At 41.4% G+C, this 11362-nt stretch overlaps 1 protein-coding gene and 1 long non-coding RNA gene across 3 annotated transcripts in view; both read left to right on the top strand.

Annotated features, from left to right (window-relative positions):
* DNAL1 (dynein, axonemal, light chain 1) overlaps positions 1-3650 on the top strand; it is a 33042-nt gene extending 29392 nt beyond the window's left edge. Inside the window, exon 6 of one of the 2 annotated variants that reach the window (XM_011949600.1) lies at positions 3477-3650. In XM_011949600.1, the coding sequence (XP_011804990.1) occupies positions 3477-3517 (41 nt within the window). In that variant the 3' untranslated portion in view covers positions 3518-3650. The remainder of the gene's footprint in view (positions 1-3476) is intronic. The other variant, XM_011949601.1, reaches the window with a different exon arrangement.
* Positions 3651-7715: 4065 nt separating this feature from the next.
* On the top strand, positions 7716-9824 carry LOC105517179. Its single transcript, XR_001002629.1, has 2 exons — positions 7716-8186; positions 8486-9824. It is a non-coding gene; the product is annotated as an uncharacterized LOC105517179 (long non-coding RNA).
* Positions 9825-11362: the final 1538 nt, after the last annotated feature.

The following is an 11362-nucleotide window of genomic DNA, read 5'->3' as shown; positions in this document are numbered from 1 at the left end:
GTGATCCGCCCATCTCGGCCTCCCAAAGTGCTGGGATTACAGGCTTGAGCCACCGCGCCCAGCCTTATTTATTTTTTTTTGAGATGAAGTCTCAGTCTGTCACCCAGGCTGGAGTGCAGTGGCGTGATTTCAGCTCGCTGCAGCCTCCACCTCCCAGGTTCAAGCAATTCTCTGCCTCAGCCTCCTGAGGAGCTGGGATTATAGGCACCCGCCACCACGCCCAATTAATTTTTGTATTTTTGGTAGAGACGGGGTTTCACCATGTTGGCCAGGCTGGTCTTGAACTCCTGACCTCATGATCCACCCACCTCGGCCTCCCTAAGTGCTATAATTACAGGTGTGAGCCACCGTGCCCATCCTAAAGCTGAGGGATGTTAAAAGTCTAAAATGAAAAAGACAGACAATACCAAATGCTAGTGAGGATGTGAAGCAAGTGTTATACCCTGTAGGATGGTAATGTAACTTGGTATAACCACTTTGGGAAATTGGCGTTATCTACAAAAGCTCTCCGCGTACATTCCTTGTGACCCAGCAGTTTCCCTCCTAACTACATACCCCAAAGAAAAGGGTGTGAATGTTTACCAAAAGACACGCGTGAGAATGTTCATAGTAGCAGTATTTTAATAGTTAAAAATTAGAAACTACTTAAATGTTCACGAACAATAGAATAGATAGATAAAATATGGCATAGTCATACAGTGGAATATTAAACAGCAGTAAAAATGAATGAATTACAGTTTTATGCTACATGGATGAATCATAGCAAACATAATGTTGAATAAAAGAAGCCAGACATGGGGTACATACTATATCATTCCTGTGGTCCTATTTGGGAGGCTGAGGCAGGAAGATTGCTTGAGTCTGGGAGTAATGAGCTGTGATCACACCACTGCACTCCAGCCTGGGTAACAGAGCAAGACCTTATCTTTAAAAAAACAAACAAAAAACAAGGAAAATAAGATATAGGTGTTAGATATTAGGACAGAATATATCTTTTGTGGTTGTAGTGACTGGCAGGGGGCCTGAGGCAGTTTTGGGGGTTCTGATAATCTTTTCTTTCTTAAATCTGGGTGCTGGTAACTAGCTTGTATTCACTTTATGAACATTTATCAATCTGTACATGATAATGTGTACACTTTGTATATTGCACATCAACAAAAAGTTCACTTGTCCCACAAACAAATGCTCAGAGGTGTACAGAGAGGTCAAACTATGCTCACTGCCATAAAGAACATGTCCCTCTTGGAAGGCATCACTGAGGAAGAGAGGCACTGGGGTTTGTTCTTAATAAAGGGTAGGGTTTAGATGGAGAGTTTAGATGGAGGAGAGTTGAGGAGGACATTACAAAATGAAGGAACTTCAAGCTGGGCACTGTGGCGTGCACCTGTAGATCCAGCTACTCGGGAGGCTGAGGCATGAAGATCCTTTGAGCCCAGGAGTTCAAATGCAGCCTGGGCAACATAGCAAGTCTGTCTAAAAAAAAAATATTTTTAATTAAAAAAAATTAAATTAAAAAAAAGAAGAAGAAAGAAAGTCTTCAGAGGAGAGAAGAGAAAAGGGAAAGAAAAATGAAGGCACTTTGTTAACCAGTAGGCCAGAGGTAAAAGTGTGCAACATGAGTTTGGGAGACAATGAATTGATCAGGTTAGCTGGAGTGCAGGGTGAATGGCTAAAGAGTTAAGACTGAATAGTCAGCTGGGGTCAGACTGGCTTCAAATGCTAAAGCTCAGATGGGTGGCCCTTGGCCCAGTGAGAGCCAGAGATGTGCTTTGTTTCCTCTACAGTGATTCTTTTTTCTTTTTTCTTTTTCTTTTTTTTGAGATGGAGTCTCGCTCTGTTGCCCAGGCTGGAGTGCAGTGGCCGGATCTCAGCTCACTGCAAGCTCCACCTCCCGGGTTTACGCCATTCTCCTGCCTCAGCCTCCCGAGTAGCTGGGACTACAGGCGCCGCCACCTCGCCCGGCAAGTTTTTTGTATCTTTTAGTAGAGATGGGGTTTCACCATGTTAGCCAGGATGGTCTCGATCTCCTGACCTCGTGATCCGCCCGTCTCGGCCTCCCAAAGTGCTGGGATTACAGGCTTGAGCCACCGCGCCTGGCTGTGATTCTTTTTTCAATGTAGCCCCAATGTTCAGCAATTGGGGGAGGTCATATAAAATGACAATTAGAGTAGTTCAGATTTTTAGCAGTACTGATTACACATTTTATTGTGGGAAATGAGGAATATTTCTTTTTTTTCTTTTTTTTTATTTCTTTATGCTTAACATAGAAGGCTTTTTTTTTTTTGGAGGTGGAGTCTTGCTCTGTCACTCAGGCTGGAGTGCAATGGCATGATCTTGGCTCACTGCAACCTCTGCCTCCTGGGTTCAAGCGATTCTCCTGCCTCAGCCTTCTGAGTAGATGGGATTACAGGCATCCACCACCACAGCCAGCCAATTTTGTATTTTTAGTAGAGATGAGGTTTTACCATGTTTGTCAGGTTGGTCTCAAACCCCTGACTTCAAGTGATCCACCTGCCTTGGCCTCCCAAAGTGGTGGGATTACAGGCATGAGCCACCGCACCCAGCCCATAGAAAGCTTTTAACCTGTACAGAACTTACTTTATTTTTCTGCTTGGTACTTGTTGGCTTTTTTTTCTTTTTTTTTTTGGAGACAGGGTCTTACTCTGCCACCCAGGCTGGAGTACAGTTGCATGATTACAGCTCACCACAGCCTGGATCTCTTAGGCTCAAGTGATCCTCCCCCCTCAGCCTCCAAAGTAGTTGAAGACTACAGGCTCACACCACCATGCCTGGCTATTTTTTTAAATTTTTTTTAGAGATGGAGTCTTGCTGTGTTGCCCAGGCTGGTCTCCAACTCTAGGCTTAAGCGCTCCTCTCATCTGGCCTCCCAAAGTACTGGAATTAGAGGCAGTGAGCCACCATGCCTGGCCATAGGCATTTTTATTTGCAGTTTGGCAGTTATGGGGCTTAATATTCATAAGTATGCACACCTAAACCATTTGAGAATTCTTCTGAGAAGCTTTTCAGAGAATTTGAAATTAAAGAGATTATTTTGTGAAATTATTTTTATTATGGCACACTTCATAGTATCTCAGAGTTTCTCAGGTTTTTCTTTTTTCTGAGATGGAGTTTTGCTCTTGTCACCCAGGCTGGAGTGCAATGGTGTAATCTCGGCTCACCACAACCTCTGCCTCCCAGGTTCAAGCGATTCTTCTGCCTCAGCCTCCCAAGTAACTGGGATTACAACCACCCGCCACCACGCCCAGCTAATTTTTGTATTTTTAGTAGAGACGGAGTTTCACCATGTTGGCCAGGGTGGTCTCGAACTCCTGACCTCAGGTGACCCACCTGCCTTGGCCTCCCAAAGTGCTGGGATTACAAGCGTGAGCCACGGTGCCTGGCCAGGAAAATATTTTCATCTAGAATTTTAGCAATTTTTTGAGAATAACCAGTAATAATTTTCTTTTTCATTTTAGGTACTCCAGTAATTAAAGGGGATGAGGAAGAAGATAACTAATGCCACGCTTTCCACTGTGTGTTAACTTATTTAAATGTCATAAGAACAACAGATAAATTTTATATAATTGTCTATTTTAAAGATTCTGTATGGGACAAAAGTTTCTTAAGATAAAACAGATCACTCATTCTCATCTTTTTCTTTCCCCCTTAACTTATTCAGTGTTTCTTCCCAAAACTGATAACACCAACCTTATATATCCTATTCCTCTTTTTAGAAACCACAAATTTTCAATTTTTGTCTTCAGTCTCAGTTATATACTATGTAGCCCCATCTACTAAAACAAAACCTTTGTAGACCAGTCATTTTTAATAACAAAGGAACAAATGTTTTTTTCAGTTTGTTCATTTTTTTTAGGTTAGACATTTTAAAAGATACACGTTTGAAAATTTAGAACGTTTTTCCTGAAGGTCTGCCTCTGTACAATTCAGAAGCACAAATATATCATGCCTTTAGCTCAGAAGGTAGTATGGTGATGGGAAGGGTTCCTCTTAGAAATATAGCAGGTCTGGAACCAAGACTCCAAAGTTCCATTGGAAAAGATATGTGAAAAAAGGAAAAAGTAGGATCTCAGAGACCTTCTAGTCTATATTATGCTTAATTTGTTTTTCCAAAAATGTGCACATCGTCAACTGGAATTTAGGTTGTTTTGTGTGCATGGCCGCTTGAGTCATTGTGTACAGTCAGTCGTTCTGTGATCTTAGTCAGTGATTAAAATGACTGTCATGATCATGTCTTTGACTGATAATGTGGCCATGTTACTCATGTGGACCTGGCCTTAAGCACACATTTTGGTTTTATAGCTCCTTATGTGTTTAAAGCATTAGTTATATTTGAATTCCTAGCCTAAATGCTGGCCATTGATGTATGTCAAAATTTACCCTAATGATTTGGTCTGGTGACCTTCAGTGTTGGGAAAAGTGACTATCATGGTTATAAGTGAGGGTATAATGAAACGTAGTATTTCAAAATCTATTTTTTGAGAAGTTCTAAGTTAAACAGCTCTTAAAATGTATTATGTACGTGGTTGTGGAAGGAAGAGAGATGTTTCATTATGAGATCCCAGGCAAATGGCAATATGTTTGAGGATTGTCTCCTACATAAAACAGTGTAGGCAATATAACCTCAAAATTGCAAAGCAATAATTAGATGCGGAGGTTAGAATTTATCATGTAAACAAAAAATCTTTCAGGAAAATGTAAGACACTGTAGTCAGTAAGCAGATGAAGTCATAAGAGGCCATGGCTGAATCACTATTAGATTGCAGAAAAGTCAGGGGCCCTCTGCCAAATTGTGCCTAACGTCCCTCAGAGACTGTTGATTGTTGTTTCCCCATCTACTTGTGTGATTTTACTTGCATAAAATCACAGTGAAGGAGGGGAGAACCATCTTTAAAAAGTGATTGCGTAAGTAGTCCTGGGTTTCAGAAGATTACAGCTATCATTTATATAGGAATTATTTGATTTTTCTAAGTCACTCTGATCAAAAGGGACCACTGCTTTGACAATCAACTCTAAATACAAACAAGAGGCCAGGCGTGGTGGCTCACGCCTGTCATCCCAGCACTTTGGGAGGCTGAGGCGGGCGGATCATCTGAGGTCAGGAGTTCAAGACCAGCCTGACCAACATGGTGAAACCCCATCTCTACTAAAAATACAAAATTAACTGGGTGTGGTGGTGGGTGCCTGTAGTCCCAACTACTTGGGAGGCTGAGGCAGGAGAATCATTTGAACCCGGGAGGTGGAAGTTGCAGTGAGCCGAGATCGCGCCACTGCGTTCCAGCCTAGCAACAGAGCGAGACTCCGTATCAAACAAAAACAAAAACAAAAACAAAAAACAAACAAGAGGAAAACTTGGTCCAACACCCTTTTAGTTTTCTTTTCAGTCTGATAGAAAGAAACCTTATTCTACTCTAGCTGGTTTATGCATTCAAAGCCTTTGGACATTTCTTTTATGAACTGTAGGCAATGAGCCTTCATTCTCCTTGGTGATGTTTAAGTTCCATAAACTGAGAGGGAAGATGATCTTCTTAAAATTTGCACTTCCTCCCGTAGGCAAGCTTGAAGCCATGTTGATATGGATATGTTTTCTAAAAGTAACCCTGGAAGTGAATATAATAGGAAGTAAATGATTTCATATTGAATTTATTTGTAAAATGACAGAGTTTTGCTGTTTGTTTTTTCTGAATTCTGTAATGTAGAAACTGGTTTCTTTCTCCTTGTTTCTCAATGACTGTTAATTACAGGTAGTTCTCAGAGAAATGTAAGATACTTCTCTCTGTCCATTTCATGCAAAATTCATATTCAGTATCATTCAACAAATCTTTAAATGACTTCTATGCATCCCTGTTCATGGAACCCGCGCCATTAGAAAATGGCAGTTGGGATGTATGAAGAAATGTAGGATATTTTCTCAAATAATTCCCTAAATTATCCTTTACTGCTGCAAATTTAGCTGATATAAATGCCTTTGGTTTATGCCTCTTGGATCAGATTTTTGACCTACGTGGAATAGATTCTCTCTGTGCTTCCAGTTTATTAAGCCATTTTAGTGGATCATTTAAATTTAAATTTTTTCTATTCTGATTTTTTTGTTTGTTTATTTGTTTTTTAAACAGAGTCTCAATCCTGAGTAGCTGGGACCACAGTCACGTGCCATCATGCCCAGCCTATTTTGTATTTTTAGTGGAGATGGGGTTTCATCATGTTGGCCAGGCTTGTCTTGAACTCCTAACTTCAGGTGACCTGCCCACATTGGTCTCCCAAAGTGCTGGGATTACAGGCATGAACCACTGCGCCTGGACAAATTTCTTCTATTCTTTTAAGTGATGGTAAAACTCTGGAATCAGTTCAGTATTTTAGTTTTTCACAGCAAATTTGATTTTAGTCTACCAAGAAGTTTAACTTTTCTATGGTCCCTAACTCTAAGATTAGGGCTGTATTACGCAGACAGGCCTTAAAAGGTTTCTGTGTTCTCTGTTAATAAGAATTTGTTCCTTTAAAGCAGAGGATCAACCTTGTAACTATTAACATTTTGGGATTAATAATTCATTGTTGTTGGGGGCTGTCCTGTGTACTTAGGATGTTCAGCTGCATCCCTGGCCTCTACCCACTAGATTCCAGTAGACCCTCCTCAGCCATGACAACAAAGATATCTCCAGACATTGCCGTCTGTCCCTTGGGTAGGAGGGTGGGAACAAATTCTCCCTTAGTTGTGCTTTTTATACCAATATCACCTGTGTCCAGTGTCCATTTATTTTCAGTCTGTAGCCATGTGCCACTTGAATTGTTATATGAGAGAAGGTGATGTATTCAATAATCATGGATGGAAAGAAATGGTCACTGGTATTTTCTTTTTTGTAATGCTCTTTTTTTTTGTTGTTGAGACGGAGTCTCACTCTGTTGGCTAGGCTGGAGTACAGTGGTACGATCTTGACTCACCGCAACCTCCGCCTCCTGGGTTCAAGCAATTCTTCTGCCTCAGCCTCCCAAGTAGCTGGGACTACAGGTGCCCGCCATCACACCTGGCTAATTTTTGTAATTTTAGTAGAGATGGCGTTTCACCATACTGGCCAGGCTGGTCTCAAACTCCTGACCTCGTGATCCGCCTGCCTCAGCCTCCCAAAGTGCTGGGACTACAGACGTGAGCCACTGCAACCGGCTGTAATGCTCCTTTTCATAATTTTCATGTAATATTAGAAACTCAGGGCTGGTTCAACTTCTCTTTTTTGAAGCAGGGTCTCAACTTTTATTTCTAAGCATTCTTGCTTATATTACGACAGTGATTATTAACCTACCTCTCTGTTTCTATCAACAGAAGCCAACTTTATGATAGATTCTGCTTTGTCTCTGAAGTTTAATATTTTGAGCGTACTTTAGAAAGTAGGTCATCATTCTTTAAGCATTATTCATTGTCTAGTAATGCACATAATTTTGCAGACCATGGCAGTCATTAAATACAGAAAAATACTGTGTAAAATTTGATAATCTTGTAGGAAAGTTAGCTGATATAGACATCAATTTTGGGTGTGATCAGAAGAATGTCTGCCTAAGATGACTGGTCAATAACTTGGTATGGTTACTGGATTCATTCCACATATGGTGGTATAAGGCACTTAAATGTGTTTCCTGATTGGGCACTGTGGCTCATGCCTGTAATCCCAGCACTTTGGGAGGCCGTGGTGGGCAGATCACTTGAGGTCAGGAGTTCGAGACCAGCCTGGCTAACATGGTGAAACCCCATGTCTACCAAAACTATAAAAAGTTAGCCGGGTGTGGTAGTGCATGCCTGTAATCCCAGCTACTCAGGAGGCTGAGGCAGGAGAATTGCTTGAACCCAGGAGGCAGAAGCTTCAGTGAGCCGAGATCATGTGACTGTACTCCAACCTGGGCGACAGAGTGAGTCTCCATCTCAAAAAGAAAAAAAAATGTGGTTCTTTTGTGGAAAGAGAAATTTGAACTTGAATAAGCACTTCTTTTGACACCTTTTACCAGTGGTCAGAGCAGAATAAGGAAGAATAAGAAATGAATCTTGACTGTTGACTTATTCTGAGAATTGGTGATGTGTGAAGAGAGTTGAAATCTTCTACCTGGGTTTTTCTCAGGGCTACATGGAAAAGCATAGGGCCCAGAAAGGTTGGAGTTAATCATTCACTTAAAAGCATTAGGAGGCCGGGCGCGGTGGCTCAAGCCTGTAATCCCAGCACTTTGGGAGGCCGAGACGGGTGGATCACGAGGTCAGGAGATTGAGACCATCCTGGTCTACACGGTGAAACCCCGTCTCTACTAAAAAATACAAAAAAATAGCCGGGCGAGATGGCGGGCGCCTGTAGTCCCAGCTACTGGGGAGGCTGAGACAGGAGAATGGCGTAAACCCGGGAGGCGGAGCTTGCAGTGAGCCGAGAGCGCGCCACTGCACTCCAGCCTGGGCGACAGAGCGAGACTCCGTCTCAAAAAAAAGCATTAGGAGGAAGTGTCAAAGCATCAGTCATGAATAGATTGTGTCTCTCTGACTACACTCAGACCATCAGTTCACTAACACCTTATACACTGTAAGTGTTAGTAAAGGAAGAAAACGGCTAAATTGCATGTTACCCTTTACTAGAAATTCATTCCTTTGGCACAGATTTTCTTTATTTGGGGCTATTTAATATGTCTGTAAATAATGAAATATAAAAGCAAGATTCAGTGTAGCAGAGTTGGTGCTTCTTCTGACAAGGTAACTTGACCATATTTCTTTATCTTTGCTCTAACATGTGTCATATTGTTTTCTTTTTGTAAACCATAAAATGGGTGAACTTCCAAAAATCAAGGGTTATGTTTTAAATCATGAAACTTTTAGAAATACCATATCTGTATCTCTATTCCTGCATTTGGTAAATCTGTAAAGGAAGAAAACTGAAAGGAAGAACTAGACTGAGTGTCTCACCTTTCTCTGGCCTAAGATAAACTGAGAAAACTTTTTACTTGATACTTGGAGAAGTCATTAACTGGATTCTAGTTAATTTCCCATATTGGGCAGTTTAGAGGAGACTCAGCCAACCAAATTATAATCTATCAAATTTAACATGGGGGAGAGTAACATGGGGGAGAGTAAACTATTTTTCAGTAGATTTGCACTTTAAACTTAGGAACTGGATGTTGGTGGAAAGGACTTCCATAGGGCAGATAGGTAAATATCTAGCCTGCACTTGGATGTTAGAGAATCAAACCTCACCCTTGCTCGTTCTAAACCCACATGAGTAGTTACTGTCTTTTGACATAATCAGAGTCAGGATTTCCCTTTTTCCCTACTTGAGTCGTCTTCCATGTCTGTTACATCCAAGATCATCCCTCTGGGGGATGTGTCAAGTAGTTCTCCTACTCAGAATAGAAGCTTTGCGAATTATCGTTCCCACCTCTAGATTTTAAATGAATGTAGAGTTGTCTAACATTATGTGGGTGGGAGGCTCTTTGCCTCTGTGATCAGTAGGGTACCTGCGTGGGAGGTGCTACTGCCTAGAGGGATCACTCCCATCAGAAGACTGGTGAGTTGGAAGCTAAGAGCACGTGTGCATAGCCAGCTCCTCTCCCAGGCTGGCAGTTATGATTATGGGCATCATTCCAGAATCTTTGGCTTCTAGAACCAACTCCATTCTGAAGAACATTTTAACATCTATGAATACTTTGGTAATAATCTTTTATACACAGGAGTTTTGTAGCATGACTTTATGACTAAACTTATTGTGAATTAAGTTATTTAGAAATGTTGAGTTTCTGAATGTTATTTTGTGAAATGTTTTAAAATAGTAATAAATTGTGTTATTTTGTAAAAAAAAAAAAGTATATCTTTGGTACATGATTATTAGTTTTAGCTAATATAGAGCAATTATATAAATTTCTAGTGATATTCAGTCCAAAGAAATTCAGCCTTTGGATAACATATACCATGCAGTTTGTGTGGTGTGTGTGTGTGTGCGCGCATGCACGTGAGAGAGAGCGAAAGACAGAGGTGTTTTGTTTTGTTTTTTTGCTTTTTTTTTTTTGAGACAGAGTCTCACTCTGTTGCCCAGGCTGGAGTGCAGCAATGGCACAGTCTCAGCTCACTGCAACCTGCGCCTCCCGTGTTCAAGCGAGTCTCCTGCCTCAGCCTCCCAAGTAGCTGGGACTACAGGCATGCACCACCATGCCTGGCTAATTTTTGTACTTGTAGCAGAGACGAGGTTTCACCATGCTGGCCAGGCTGGTCTCAAACTCCTGACCTCGTGATCTGCCCACTGCGGCCTCCCAAAATGCTATGATTACAGGCAAGAGCCACTGCGCCTGGCCAGAGGCATTCATTTCTTTAGCTAAATTTTCTTTTTGGTAGTTTTTTTTCTCCCAGGCTTGTAACTCTTCCTCAGTTCTTGGGGCACTATTTCAAATTGTTAGGCTCTGAGAAAGAGTGCTTCCAGGGACAGCAAGTTACTACTGCACTTGACCATTCCTAGTCCTCACCTGATTACCAGAAGGTATGCAAGGTAAAGGTTAGCTGATACGCAGTTGAGAAAAAGGAATCACCAAGCAATATCAGTAACATTACACATTTTGCCAGCACATTTTCTGTGCTATCAGCTAAAATGTAATTTTGGTCGCAAAATAGAGCTGTAGTGTAGTTTCTACTTCTTATTCCAGTTGTTTGATTATGAGGATACATTTCTTGCTGCTGTCCTCCACTAAACAGCAGACAAATTGTCAGGTGTGGTGGCTCATGCCTGTAATCCCAGTGCTTTGGGAGGCCAAGGCAGGAGTTTGAGACCAGCCTAGGAAACATCGTGAGAGCCCCATCTCTACCAAAAAAAAAAAAAAGAAAATATTAATTCTGCCACCTGTGCTTCTAGCTCCTGGGGAGGCTGAGGCAGGATTGCTTGAGCCCAGAAGTTTGAGGTTACAGTGAGCTATGATCATGTCACTGCAAGATCCTGTCCCTAAAAAATGGAAAAACAAAAGACAAATTTCAATTTCTGAGCTTATAAAAAGAAAGCCTTAATTCAGATCATAAATATCCCATTGTTATTTTTAGTTCATTGTTTCCTAGAACAAAGGATGGACATTTAGGATCCTGACATTGATTGATGTCATATATATGTAATGCATTGAATATATATGTATGCATGTAGATATATACAATTGTTTTATATAATTAAGAAGTCAGAATCCTAGGTGATAACTTCCCTCCTAAGAATGCAGCCAACTCTACATCTATGAAAAGAAAGTATATCCAGGCCAGGCATGGTGGCTCAAGCCTGTAATCCGAGCACTTTGGGAGGCCGAGACAGGCAGATCACGAGGTCAGAAGATCGAGACCATCCTGGCTAACATGGTGAAA

This window comes from Colobus angolensis, unplaced genomic scaffold (genome assembly GCF_000951035.1).
Source record: "Colobus angolensis palliatus isolate OR3802 unplaced genomic scaffold, Cang.pa_1.0 Scaffold3, whole genome shotgun sequence".
Taxonomy (NCBI): Eukaryota; Metazoa; Chordata; class Mammalia; order Primates; family Cercopithecidae; genus Colobus; species Colobus angolensis.
Note: the sequence above shows the minus strand (reverse complement) of the source record. Positions and strands in the feature narration are given on the sequence as shown.